The 14,319-nt window shown below is 42.7% G+C and overlaps 1 protein-coding gene across 1 annotated transcript in view; it reads left to right on the plus strand.

Annotated features, from left to right (window-relative positions):
• The first annotated feature begins 481 nt into the window (after window positions 1-481).
• LOC148222969 (TOG array regulator of axonemal microtubules protein 2-like) overlaps window positions 482-14,319 on the plus strand; it is a 45,686-nt gene continuing 31,848 nt past the window's right edge. The window contains exons 1-2 of the mRNA XM_088168641.1: window positions 482-510; window positions 2,016-2,168. Of these exons, the coding sequence (XP_088024767.1) occupies window positions 482-510; window positions 2,016-2,168 (182 nt within the window). The remainder of the gene's footprint in view (window positions 511-2,015; window positions 2,169-14,319) is intronic.

Raw genomic sequence — 14,319 nt, forward strand, 5'->3', positions numbered from 1 at the left:
AACAGGCTAAAAGCAAAGCACATGTCATTATAGAAGGGTTAAGTAGAACATTTCAGTGAAATGGGGCTTCTTTTAGGCCAGCTAAAAGGAGGACTGAGGCCAGAAATTGGTGCCAGAGGAAGTGCCTTTCTGTGCTTGTGCTCTTCTGCTCATTGGGTGCTCTCATGTTCCTCTGTACACAGTGGGACATGTTGTCATTTCCTGGGACTTTTGTCGAAGGCCACTGGTTTTCTATTCAAGGTGATTCTTATGTTGCCCCTCATGACTTCCCCAAGTGGCCAACCTCCGGTCTAAGGTGTCCCACTCGGCCATTATCACTCTGGGAGAGTTTTTTATGACCTTGAAGGAGGACATGGACTCTGAGGTGGATGAGGTTGCTCGGGTCCTTCTCCAGGTGTTGTGTAACTGCCCAGAGTTTGTTGAGAAAGCAGCCAGTCAGACCCTGGGGATCATGGTGGACAATGTGACTCCTACATGAGCAATGACAGCTCCCGTGGACAGTGGAGTCAGGTAGGTACTTCTTCTGTCTGTGATATTCTTCAGCTTCTTGTGTGCAGGTGGGAGAAGGGATGAGAGGAAGAATGGGAATAGTGGGAGGGAAGCGTCCTGTATCCTTCATCTTCTGTCAACTCAGTGACTGGATTCTCCAATCCACCTCATTTCTTTCCTCTTGTCCCCAGTTTCTGCCCTCCTGCAGCCAATGAGTTTTCAGAATCACAGAACTGTAGAATATGGGGAGTTGGAAGGCACCCATCAGGATCATTTAGTCCAGCTCCCGACATTGCACAGAACACACCAAGGGTCACACCATGTGCCTGAGATTGTTGTCCAAATGCTTCTTGAACTCTGTCAGGCTTGGTGCTGTGACCACAGGTCTGGGGACCCTGTCCCAGTGCCCAACCACCCTCTGGGTGAAAAATCTTTTCCTGATCTCCAACCTAAACCTCCTCTGTCTCTGCTTCCTGCTGCTTCCTGGAGTTCTCCCAGTCTGTCAGAGTTGCCTAAATGTGGTGAATGGTGGGGAAGTGAAAGTGCCTGCAAAGGCTAAGGATTTGCTCTTTTGTGCTTTTGTGGGAAGAGGAACAATTGCAATTGCAGGTGTGATCACTCTTTAATAATTCAGAGCACTAAGCACAGAGGCCTTGGGAAAAACCATGCATCCTCATTTTGCATTAACTTGAGAACTAGGGAGGGGACTTGATGGGGCATGGAGCATATGGGGGAGAATATGCTGCATGTGGCACAGGCTGCACAGCAGGTGCAGCTCCTGCCAGAAGGAGGCTTGTATGACTGTCCTGGCCATAGAGCTCTATTTTCTATTCAAACTGATATTTCATGTTAGCCTTGAGATGATGAATCACTTCACAGGCACCTTCACAGGCCGACTGCCATGAGACAGCTGAAGCAAATGCTGCCTTAAGTGTTTGTGCTGGGCCTGATATTTCCCAGAAGACATTCCCTAGAACAGGACAACCTGTCTAAAATGACTGCCATCCTTTCCTCAGCTTTGGAATAGGGAAAAACATTCAGATGTATCCCTTGCCTAGCCTCAGAGAAGAAACAGGCTGTATTGCTGTATATTTTGCAACTTCACAGCTCACAGCATGTTTTCCCTGAAATTGTTGTTTTAGAAAAATCTGCAGATTTGGAGAGAAATTGCTGCAAAGAGCCTCAGTCCTGCTGTAGCTCTGTGTATTAGGTGCCGTCTGATGGGTCAGCAGGAATTGTCTTACATTTCTAAAGAAGTCATATGTAATCTATTTCTATATTGAGAAAGTAATTGAGTATCAAATAGTGCAGGGAGACTGAATTCCTCCCTCTTCCTTGCAGGCAGTCCTTCTGTCCAATGCTAACTTTGAGTTTGTCTGAGGACAGAACCTTTTACAGGTTTCTACAGTGTCAGGGAGAGCCCAGGCCTCCTTCCTCCAGCAAGGACAGGGAGCATGCTCTGGCCAAGGCCTGTGCTGCTCTTGCTCCTTCTCCCTGTGCCCCAGTGTTTGCTCTCCTGTTCCCAGGAGCCGCCACGTCCAGGTGCGGAAGTGTGCGGCCAAACTGCTCCTGTCCCTGATGGAGAAAACTGGAGTCACGAAGCTCCCAGGCACAGCCAGGGCGGAGAGGCTGGCGCACGCGGCAGGGACCCTTGCTCAGGACCGTCACAAGGACACAAGGTAATGATCTTCATTTCACCTCCTGAGACAGGAAAACTCTTTTGTGTCTGTCTATAAAGGTAAAACCATAAAAGAGTGGAAATGAAAGGAAATGTGAAGTTACCTCACTGTGTGGAGAAGGGCCATACAAGCATGGAATTTGCTGAGTTGTATGGGACCCATAAGGGTTATTGATTCCAGCTCCTGGCCATGTGCAGGACATGCCAAGAGTCACTCCATGTGCCCAAGAGCATTGTCCAAATGCTTCTCGAGCTCTGTCAGGCTTGGTGCTGTGACCACTGCTCTGGCTTGCCTGGGGAAATGACTGTACTGGGTAACCTGAGGTTGTCCAATATAAATTAGTATTGCCAACTTCCTGTGACTTGAAGGATTCTTTCCTTCAATGCCTAAAGTGACAGGTTGAGGTACAATCTGACTATTGCTTATTTTGAACCCCACATATCTCCAAGGCATTTGCTTCTGTACTTTCTCTGGGACAATGATTAAATCAAAAGTTTCCAAATTTGTCACAGCACATTAATCAAAATTTGACAATTATCATTCATGTTCAGATGCCAACAAGGTATCATCCATGTAATGATTTGCCAAGGTCCGCATAATTCAGAGAAGGCACAATATATGTCAATTTTTCCTTCTCTTGTTCAGTCAATAGAATAGTAAAAAAGACCGTCTTTTTAATCAATGATAACTATTTTCCATCCCTATGAAATCATTGTGGATGTTGGAAGGCCTGATTGTAAAGCTCCCATTGTGACCATCACAGCATTTACTTGCCGTATATCATGTAAAAGTCTCCATTTCCCAGATTTCTTTTTTATAACAAAAACAGGGGTATTCCTTGGGATGAATCATTCTTCAATATGCTCAGCTTGCAACTTTTCTGCTACTAAATTTTTACAGGGCAATAAGCCTTGCAATAGGGATGGCCCAGACAGGCTTCTCTGTTAACCATGTCAAGATTTCCACTGCACACTTAAGACCCTGCAGCACAGTGGCCCTTGCTAAAAGCCCGCAGTGATTTCTAGACCCCATTGAGAGAAACAGTCTCGTCCCCATAAATTATATGGAGCATTGGTAACATAAGGCCTGATGTTAGCTTGTTGGCCCTCAGGATGTTTCACATTTAATTACAACAGCAGGCATATCACCTACAGTTGCATCACTCAATCCTACGACTCCAAAATCTGCTCGAGTGAGGGGCCATGATGAAGGCCAAAAAAGTTGTGAAATGACAGTCACACCTGCTCCTGTGTCAATCAAACCTGTGATAATTATAGTCTCTGGATGATGGCCCTTAGCCGTGGCAATGCACTCTTGTTCCAGACGATGATCTGTCATTTTCTTAAGTCCAAAATACCAGAGGTGCTCCTGCAGATGCCAAAACCCCCTGTGCCATGACTCCAGTCCATTACAATTGGAACACAACTCACAAAAGGAATAAGTTGAACAATAAAAGTTCCTTTTTGAATAACAACAGGAGGATCACTAACTGATACCATAGCATGAATCTGTCCCAAATAATCAGAATCAATAATACCTAAATGGACATTAATACCCTGAATAGTACTACTAGATCTTCCTAGTAAAAGAGCACTTAAACTCTCCCCTACATGACCATAGGCACCAAAGGGGCACCTTATATATTTGCTTTGTCAAAATAGTCACTGTCTCTGCAAGGAAGATATCAATTCCTACAGATCCTTACAACTCAGTGTATTGCCTGGGTTTATCTTAGGCTTTACTTTTTGTTCATTCAAGCAAGCAGACCTCGCTGTATAATAACATATCTCTCTTTCAGAGATGCCATTTCCATTGTCTTAATTAAAGCACTCAGGCCTAACTGTTGAACCTGTGCCAAGACAAAAGATCTCAGCTGGCCTGTAAGTCCCAATTAGTAAAAGATTTCTCTAAAGCCTTTTGCTCAGCTAACTGTCTTCAGGTGTTTTGAAATACACGCTATTTGTTAACATGGTTCAAGCAAAATCACAGCAAAATACATAATGAAAATATTTTATTACATTTGCGAAGCAAAAAGCAAGCAAATTGGCAAAATTAACACAATATCGTCTACCCATGATGTGGAATTCCGTGTACCAATTATAGCTAAGCTTCAAATACCTATGGTAGATAAAATTCAAGGTTACAGAACCTAGATAACAGCTCTGCAGTCTGGGCATGAAAATTAATTGCTCTTCTACTAACATGCAAGTAAAACATTGGCAAAAAAATTCCCAGAAGTAAAAAGACATAAATATTATCTACTTATCAATATTTTTAAGTATATAAGTTTCCAAATCATAACCTAGCAAAAAAACCAATATCAATTTAGTGTACTTCTATATGGTAAATTTTATCAACATTTCTGTTAAAAAGAATAGATATTGCCATATTACACACAGACAGATAACTTCAAATAACTCTAGGAAGTCCTATTAAAATCACAAATCATTAAAAGGACAAAGTTAACTTTATCAAACATATTTCAATGCCACTTTTAGACAGTCTGATAACAGTGCATCATAGCTTCAGCAAACAGAGCTGGTCGGCTGCTCTCCAGCAAGCACTGGGGGGGAAGGAGAGGGGTAAAAGGGGGAAATTGCACTGTGCCGAGGAAAGCCAAGCGGTGCAGGGCTCGGGGGGAGGCAAAAGAGCTCAAAGGAGCTGGTGGGGCCTCCCAGCCCAGGGAACCAACACAGTTCTGTGGGGTTTTTTGGTTGTTTGTTTTTTTTTTTTTCTCTTTCTTCATCCAGTAAATACCAGAAGCCCAATCTTTTTAAGCTGTACTGGCATCTTGCTTTCTGTCAGATTGCAAACAGTCCTTCTCATTATAGTCTTATCTCTCATTGTTTGTAGGCAGAGGAAAAAGGAATGATTCTATGAAAACAAGTTGTCTTAAGCCGAGGGTCTCTATGAGCTGGATGGCAGCAGCGGCAACAACCATCACAACTTCTTTCAATTACAGCAATACATTTCAAATCAGATACCACGCAGCTAGTGATTCCACGGCCATCCCATCTTCCCCTGCAGCTGCCCATATCGGCCTACCTCCTCCCACGTTTTGACAAAAATGCAGCTTATAGCAACAGGTTTGCAATGTCTATTTATTGTATTTTTTCAAACTTCTTCAGCTCTTCTCCCGTTTAGATATCATATCCCATAATTAATTTTCAATGTCTTTCCAAGCACTAAAGGCAATGCTTATCAGTATTTAAAGTCATGTGATGCCCACACTTACATACTAGGGCATAGTCACTGGTTAACACCTCTTCTTTCCAATCAGGCTTTCCCTGTCGACAGACAACACTTTCTTCGCTCAATATATTACTTCCCATTTTCCCCCCTCTTTCTCTCTCTTTATTATTTTTTTTTTTTTTCTCAGCAGCTCACCTGTATTCCACATACCACCGTTAATTGTGTCTGGACTCGCTGCTGATCCCGCCTCGACCTGGCTCCGCCCTGCAGGCACCCTGCAGTCCAACTGCAGATCACGTCCGGTGTCACCAGATGTCACTGTAGGGGTGGGCGTGAGACACAAATAGACACACTGCATTTCAGAAGGCTAGTATCTGTTTATTACAACAATGCACCATCTCTGATACCCTTTATATAGTTTACACTTTCACCATTGTTTACAATAAGTCAACATAACGGTCATTGGTGGAAAATTCACCACCCTTATTCTTCCCAGGATATTTCTCAAAATACTTTCCACTGCTGCAGGGGTTTTTTTTCCGGGTTATCTTCTTCTCTCCTTTTTCTTCTTGGTCTCCATGCCAACAGCCTTGGTCAGAGAATGCTTCTCAAAACAAATCTCATTCATTAACCCTCTCTAACCCAGAGACCAATTGCGGGTCTCACTATAGGTAATGGCAAGGAGACATGCAGCAGCTGCCAATGTACATATTCTTATCCCTGCTGCCATTTCAACTGAGCTATACTTTCCACTAAGCATTTAGAAAGTGCATATTGGGTCATTTTAGAAGAGCCACATGTACAAAGATGTTCTTTGAAGATCAAAGAACAGAAGGGGTCAAAGCAAATCTGCACTTTGATTATACTCAGCCTCCTGACTTGCAAGAAGTCTCCTGAATGTGGGTCCAGCAGAACTTCAGTGTAATGAGATATTTCATGGGGCTTTTCCATGCCTTGGAAATATCAGCCAAACTACAACTGGTAAGTCAAAGTGAAAAATAGATGTCGCTTTAAAAAGAAAAGATCTTGATTTGAGGCCTTTGCTATATTTCACTATATTCCTAATATACACATTTGAACACAGTATTGTTAAGGAGTGTTAAAAATCAAGGAAGAAGAATCATAAGACTTTTCAGGGTTTCATTACCCTTACTAGAGACTAATCCCTTGATAGTCAGCAGGACAATATAAAATACCCTGTATGGGACAATCCATTAAAAATTCTATCATTTTATGAATGCATAAATATCAAACTTGTGTCTTTCCCACGGAGCAAACACTAGAAGATTCTGCACACAAGAAAAAGCCCTCGAATTCACATACGATCCTGACCACTGCATCCCCACCCTTGGGACTTACCAAAAGTGTGTCTTAATTCTGCTCAAAGACAAGATTATCTGGAAAAGCCTCATCTGAATTTCTTTGCCTCTTGCAGTGAAAATATGAGCATCCTTTGGCCTAATAATTAATGACAACACTCGATGGACCCTGATCCATGCAGATGCAAGTCATCTCAGTTGTACTCTTCTTACCTAGAAAACAAAGAGCACCAGTATTTTATGCATGAGCACAATATACCATAAAGCCATATTCTATAGGGTAGAGGAGGGCTTTCAGAGCTCTAAAATGATGCTGTTGTAGGCTTGAGCTCTTCTTGTATTCTACATTTCTAAAAAAACATTAGCCAAACAATACTCAGAAAAAAAAATGACAGGCTGTGCTGGCATTAACGTTTGCACATGACAGAGATCTGATGTCTGCAAAGCATGGGATTGATGCCACTGCCCTCTATCCCTGCCTTCAAACTGGCATCCCTATACGTTCATTATTGTTTCCAATAATGACAAAGCATGGAGGCTCTTTTAGGAATGCTAACAATTTGTATTCATCCTGCAGACAGACCTTTGTGAAGAAAATGAAATGCTGAAATGAATGAGTGGATCAGTGCTCCTAAAACATCAGACTTAAACACAAAATCTTTCTTTTCCCTGCATGAGGAAAATATAATTCATGTGATTATTTTATCTAAAAATCACTTCTATTTTTTTCTAGGTAGGTTTTTTTGAAGTTATACCATACTATTTCACCCCCAAATGAACCAATCCCCTTTCTGTTCATATTGCATAGAACAAACCTGATTTTTCAGTTTTGTTTTATCAGTTGGGTAGATGGTTGGGGTGGTTTTTTCCAGTCTGCAGGATCAATGTGACAAATCTAATACTAGGCATGTATTTCTTACTTCTTAGTTTTTAAAAGAATATAATTAATGTTTCTATTTTTAAGATGAGAGATTCTTTCATTAATACCAAGACTAAAAGATCCACATCCTGAGGATGTTACACTTTCTCCTGTTGGAGAAATATGGCTTTTGAACTTTCTTACCACTAAACTGAGGCAGAGCTGTTGTAGTTTAGCAGCTAGGAAGTTACTAATGTCAGGAAAACAGGAAAAGGAGATGCTTTTGATATCTTATACTGTGGTGAATGCACAAGAATAGAGGATTGCTTCTTTAAAGAGCACGTCCTCCTTGCGATAAACACGTATCATAGTTTTGGCTTTTCACCAATATTAAAGTGGGTGCTATGTGTTGTACATTATAATGTAATATAAACTTTTGTGGGAGTAGCTGTAGTTGTGAAATAATAACTAATGCTTTTATTTTTGTAATTAACATTATTTGGCAATAGTGAAAATAACTCAGATATACTTGCGAAATAGCAGATGTTGATTTAGAGTACTTGTGGTTAACTTACAGTAACTGAAATAGCTAAAACCACCTGCATGGTCAGATAATATTTGGGGAATGGACATGATGAGGGCCCTGGCTACTGACACTATCAAGAACTGTCACCTGCTGAAACCACTGAGTCCTTGTGAGGAGGTGACACACGACCCTTAAAACCACATCCACGATTACTGCACATGCTCTAGAAAGGTGGGTCAGGAGCCAAACCATGCTAAAGAGTTCCTGGAACATGTACAGGAGTTCAAAGAAATGTTTGAATATGTATAACCTGTATGAATATGTATTTGACAGATGCAATTGCAAGGGTATATAAGAAGAGCTGCTATGGTTAGCTGGTGTGCCTCTGGCTGCAGCTACACACCCAGCGCTGTTACTTTGGCTTTATTGATTTTGTCCCTATTGTCCTTTACTAAATTTTTAAAAATTCAGATGAGGAGTGAGGGTCATTTTCTCACATCCTTGATGTTCAAGCAGGCAAGAGGGAGAAAGGCAATGAAGAAAGAGTGACACAAGTGTTTTCAAATAAAACATATTTGCTCTTCTTTTCCCTTTCTCCTGTTTGAGAGGCTCTGAACTGAATGGCAATCCTAGACAAGGCAAGGGGTCTCCCCACAGTAATTCAGTGCTACTACAGTGTGGGAGCTAAGAGAGTACTGTGGATTTAATCAGTATATGCAGTTTGATAAACAAGATGCCTTGGCAAGAGCAAACAGAGCTTTGAAAATTCCACAAGACTGCATAAAGACTGGCTGACAAGAAAGAAGATTTAACTAAGTAGAAATGTAATGTTTGTCTGTGTGATGTTTAACCCAATGAATGTAGTAAAAAAAATACTAGCCTTCCTGAAGATGTTATATAAGCATATGTAGCTCACAGTAAAATTCAGATTCTGATCATGAATCAGCAGTCCCTGTCCCTGTCTCAATCATTGACACCCCAGAGGACTGCATACCTTACTGGTGTGCTGGTGTTATGGACCAGTTTAAACCCAGAAGAGCAAAGAAAGCTAAGTCTCTGAGTACAAAATGCAAAGAACTTCAAAGGTTCAAAATACTCTTAAATGAGATTAAAACCAAACGAGATTAAATGTTGATGCCAAAGAATTGGTATCTTTTTAATTAATAGTGAAAGAGGCAGAGAGAAGAAAGAAAGCAAAAAATCATGAAAGAAAAGAAAGAAAGAAAGAAAGAAAGAAAGAAAGAAAGAAAGAAAGAAAGAAAGAAAGAAAGAAAGAAAGAAAGAAAGAAAGAAAGAAAGAAAGAAAGAAAGAAAGAAAGAAAGAAAGAAAGAAAGAAAGAAAGAAAGAAAGAAAGAAAGAAAGAAAGAAAGAAAGAAAGAAAGAAAGAAAGAAAGAAAGAAAGAAAGAAAGAAAGAAAGGAATAGAGAAAGAAGTGTGTGGTGGGGGGACAGGGAAAGAGTGACATGGTTAGGTGGAAGCATATAATCATTCCAGGGGTTCCAACGACATCTCATTTCTCCCTTCCATATGGTCTTCTTGTTGGTGAGGGTCCCCATCACCACACCACACTGGAGAGTATAGAATCCAGGGGATTAATACACGTTTTGGGCCACGTGGAATACCCACGTACCTCCCTTGCAGGGGGCCAGTTGGACACTGTCCCTTGGAACACTATGGATCTGTTACATCATGCTGCAGTGCTCTGGTGCAGGGTCTGGGGACTCCTTGGGGTGCCTTTGATGGGCCATGACACCCCCTCTGCTGTGGAAAAGCCTTTTCCCCGGGGTGAAGGGGCCCCACAGCTGGGCTGCTCTGCACAGCAGAGGATGGGCTGTCACTGCCTCTCACCAGAGTCTTTCTCGACAAGTGCCCAAAGCCTCTTTCCCCCCACCCTTCGGCGTGAGAGTCTGTTCCAAGCCTTGCAGCTGAAAGCCCTGGGACTGTGGTCCCCACCCCGAAGATATTAGGCTTGTGCTTTGTGAATGTCCCCAGCCCTGAGCTGTTACTTTTTCATCAGCGAGTGATATAGGGCCTCAGTCAAAGTGTGGTGGCCTCCTCCGCAGCTTTTGTAATACAATTTTCAAATTCCTTCATGAAAATATTGAAGTCATAAACTATAATATTTCAGTCTCTGACAGCTGGGGATTTTGCTGTCCATCAGACACTTTTCTCATTTGCACTTGTAATCTGAAATGGTATCCACTAACAAGGATGTTTTTCAGTCTAGAGAAAATCTGGACTGATTAAAAAAAAAACCAACTAAAATAATCAAAAATATTTCTGCTGAATTAGGATTGGAAAGAGAGTATTTGGAAAGAGAGAGGAAAAGACTCTTCTTTCCTGTTATTGGTTACAGAGAACTTCCAGCAGTATTGTGATCCCAGGAGACATCTCTCTTTCATTTCCATTATGTTGGTTATATTGGATTATGCAGGGAATCTGGATCCTCTGAGGAACATGTTCCTTGGTTCTCACTCCTCCAAACCTCCCTCCCCAGCCCTGGTAAGGCTTTAGTTAATGTTGAGGTGTTTAACAAATTAATAGACCTCTATGCACTGTGTCTGTCTTCTCCAAGAACTTGTTCATACTGAAATATTGTCAGCTTCACAGCATGTAGAGGCAGAGGAGATATATTGCATGGTCTTAACATTGAGGAAAAAAACCAAACCTGTATTGACAAATCTATACCCAGGTTTGTATTGATGCTGTCAATAATTTAATGTTGTAAGGCAAAATTTGTTAGACTTTAAAAAGATTGGAGCATAACCTGTGGAGGTCTGGGGGCCTGCCAGAGAGATATCAATCTCCATGCCCTGGAAGGAAAGATGAGGAGTCGCCTAAAGGACATTTAACTCATGGAGACAAAAAGCTTCTCCACACAGTTCTTTGCAATTTTTTGTTAATGTACCCTAGTTTTGTTTTCCCTATTGGTCCTTGGCCCGGACCCCCTTGTTATCCCTATATGGCCTTTCCCTAGAATGTTCTCCCTTACCTTTATTCCCATTGGTCCCAGTTTGGTGCAGTGTTCCACCCTGGTTACCCCATTGGTTTTCCCAGTCCCTTACCCCACCTCTGTGCCACTTTCCCCTATTCCCATTGGACCCTGATCCCATGTTCCGCCCCTCTGTCCTCCTATATAAACCTGGACCCTTGCTTGTTTGTGATCTTCTATCCCTGGACCCCTTTGGTGTTTGGCTGCATTAAACCTCATCGGAACTCCATATAGAAGACCTCTCTTGTCTTTTTCTGTCAGCTCCATTTTGCTAGCTGTGGCTGTGTGGTCCTTGTGTGTGTTCGTGTGCCTGCCTGACTGCCTTCTACTAAAAGCACTTTTCAGGAAGGTAGCAGCACTCTACCATGTAGCATACACCACTTCAGTAACCTGCAACAGTCAATTTTCTGTGGGTTTCTCTCTGGCAGCTGGCTCTGGTTTGAAGTCCAGGCAAAGGCATTTTTTTGATCATTAACATTGCCCTATGATGGAGATTTTTCTCCTGCAATGGTGTTTTCTTGGATAAAACTGTCCAGGTATTGAGAAAATTAGTAATGTGTTTCAATCACACTTAGCAGATCTAAAGCACAGTTTCCCTTTGCTGTAATATATGGCTCTGGCTGTGTTAGACCAAAATGAGTTTAAGATGGATTTCCTGAAGGAATGGTTCATGGCATATAGTCTGGCTGCTGAACAGAATTTCTTAGGGTGACAGCATCCTCAGCCAATGCACTCAAAGGCTGTAACTGCTGGACAAAATCAGCATGAGAACATCCCCTGTGTATAAGCAGATGTTCAACAAAAAAACCCCCAACATTTTGAAGGGCTCATTGAAGTACAGAAAAGCAATCCCTGAGATAGGAGCTGCAACAGAATCCACGACTGTTGTCATTCATAAACATATGGTCTCATTATGCAGAGGCAAGAGTTGACACCACCACAACCATAATGAACTGGGGAAAGTCGCATAGAGATGTAAGGATCAAGCAGTGGGGAGTGTTATTCTTTCTCTCTTAATTGACAGACCCACTTGGGCTAAAAGACAGTTTGCTTCCTTCCAAGAATGTGCGTTTCTCCCTTTGATTATTGCCTGAAATTTAGAGTTCAAACTTTCTGAATTCCAAAGGGGCAGTAGCAGTAAGAAGTCTTGTTTGCTGCTTAATTATGAAGAGTAGGCATGGATGCAGAGTGATATTGATCAACAAATGTGACCCATTATTGATCAACAAATGTGACTCTCCCTGAGACTTGTTTTGGATGCCAGTTCCCACTCACAGTTCCTGTTTTCAGGAGATCAAAGGCTAATTTGGCAGAGCTGAGAAGCTATGGGCTGTTCCTCACAGGACTGGCTGCCTATCAGCATCGCGTGCTTGGATGGAAACCAAGGCAAAGGCAATCTTTAGTGGGAATACCCAAATCCATTACAGGAGAATGTGATCAGAAGTATCTTTATGCCTTTATGTAATGCTGTAACATTGCACAGGACTAGCTGTAGAAACTTTTAATTTTTCCAAGAAAATTCATTTTCAGCCCCCAGATTTCAATTTTTCATTATATGTGACTGGTTAACGCTGCTTTATTCCTAACACAGTGTTAGGGAGGACTAAATATGCACAAAGGCTGATGGATTTTTAAAAACCTAGATCAAAAAACAAACCCCAAAACCCTAAAATATTTTGCAATCAGCAAACAGCAAGAGACTATTATATTTCTAACATTCTGTTGCAGGCTAGGGAAAGGGCGATCTAGAAGGCAGCACAGTATTCTCAGGCAATGCCACCCAATAAGTGCACCTGCACTGACAAACTGATCTCAGCTGGCTCTGCCCTGCCAGTCCTGCCCCTGGTGTCCTCGGACGGAGGGTAGGTGAGCAGATCACTTTTCTCAGCTGCTCTATGGCTGCATCTCTCTGTACATTCTCAGATAATTTCAGCACCTGGCTGAATCAAGGAGGGGAGAGGAAGCAGGAGTAGGACTTGACAGTACCTTTGTCTTGCCAGAAAAAAAAATTACCTTTTTAAATAAAATTTTTCAATGCTAGGAAGTATTCAAGTGTTTTGATGAAGAACAAAAACCTTTTACCAAAATTCAGTATAATTTATGAGAGCACTCACGAGCACGTAAACAAATGTCTTGGTTTGAAAGCCATGTGTCTGCCAAGGGAGGCAGGAACCTCCCTTGGAATGGAGGATATGACCGCTTTCCCTCTGAATTATTATAACTTTGAAATTAAGGGACTTTCAGGCACAGATATGGGACAAGGAATAACAGTTCCTTGCTGGAATGTGTGTGTATAACACGGCAAACAAACAGCAATGCTAACAACAGCAAACAAGAAGAGAAATCCCAATGAAGTCTTCCCACCCTGGAAGGCGATTTCCCCTTGGTGCAGTTCCGGGCACAGCCGGCGGGGGGGCGCTGTGGCGCGGGCTCGGCCTCCTCTCCCTCGCGGAAATGGCGGGCGGGCTGAGCAGCGAGAATGCGCTGCAGCAGGAACCTGGGAGCGGCGGCTGGCACTGCGGGGTGGGCTCACCTGCGGGAGCAAGCGAGAGGCAGCAGAAACTCCACAGCTGTAGCAGGGGCCGCGGAGTGTCCTGGCAGGCAGGGGGACAGTGGTTACAGTGTAGTAAAAACGGCGAAGCAGGGCCAGAGAAATGGCGGGGCTGGGCAGTGGCTGCCCGGCTCCCAAACACGGCAGGGAGAGGCGGGGACGGGCTCAGAGTCCCAGGGTTTCCCCTGAGGCCTTAAAAGGATACACCTGGGGCAGTACAAGAGCCTGGCCAGAGCTACACCCAGGATGGATCCAAGGTGGATCCCACTCATGAGTTTTTACACTTTATTTATAAAGTTTTGGTCCATTTACATATTGGGGGTTAGTTGCCCAATTACAGCTTCAGGTCACGAAGTTCCATCCTCCTGGTCCGCTCCCTTCACTTTGCCATGGTTTATGCTTTTTGGGTAATGATTGTCTTCGATTCTGAAGCTGGAGAAGGATTGTTGTGACTAACTCCCCTGTGAAGAGAACCTAGCAACACTTAATATGAAGTTCACAGTCCCACACCTAGTCAGCACAGAATCTGAGAAATGTGAAGCCTTAAACATAAGGCATCAGTAGAAAAGGACTCTTGAGACCTTTTCCTGTGGTGTGAGCCCAGGGAAGCAACAGACTCAAGTAAGAGCTGAGCTGGAAACTGTGCTTCAGGCTGTTTTTTGTTGTTTTTAGGGGTTCTCCACACTCACTTTAAATTTTTTTGTCTAGCTT

Source organism: Sturnus vulgaris, chromosome 8, assembly GCF_052056855.1.
Source record: "Sturnus vulgaris isolate bStuVul1 chromosome 8, bStuVul1.hap1, whole genome shotgun sequence".
Lineage (NCBI taxonomy): Eukaryota > Metazoa > Chordata > Aves > Passeriformes > Sturnidae > Sturnus > Sturnus vulgaris.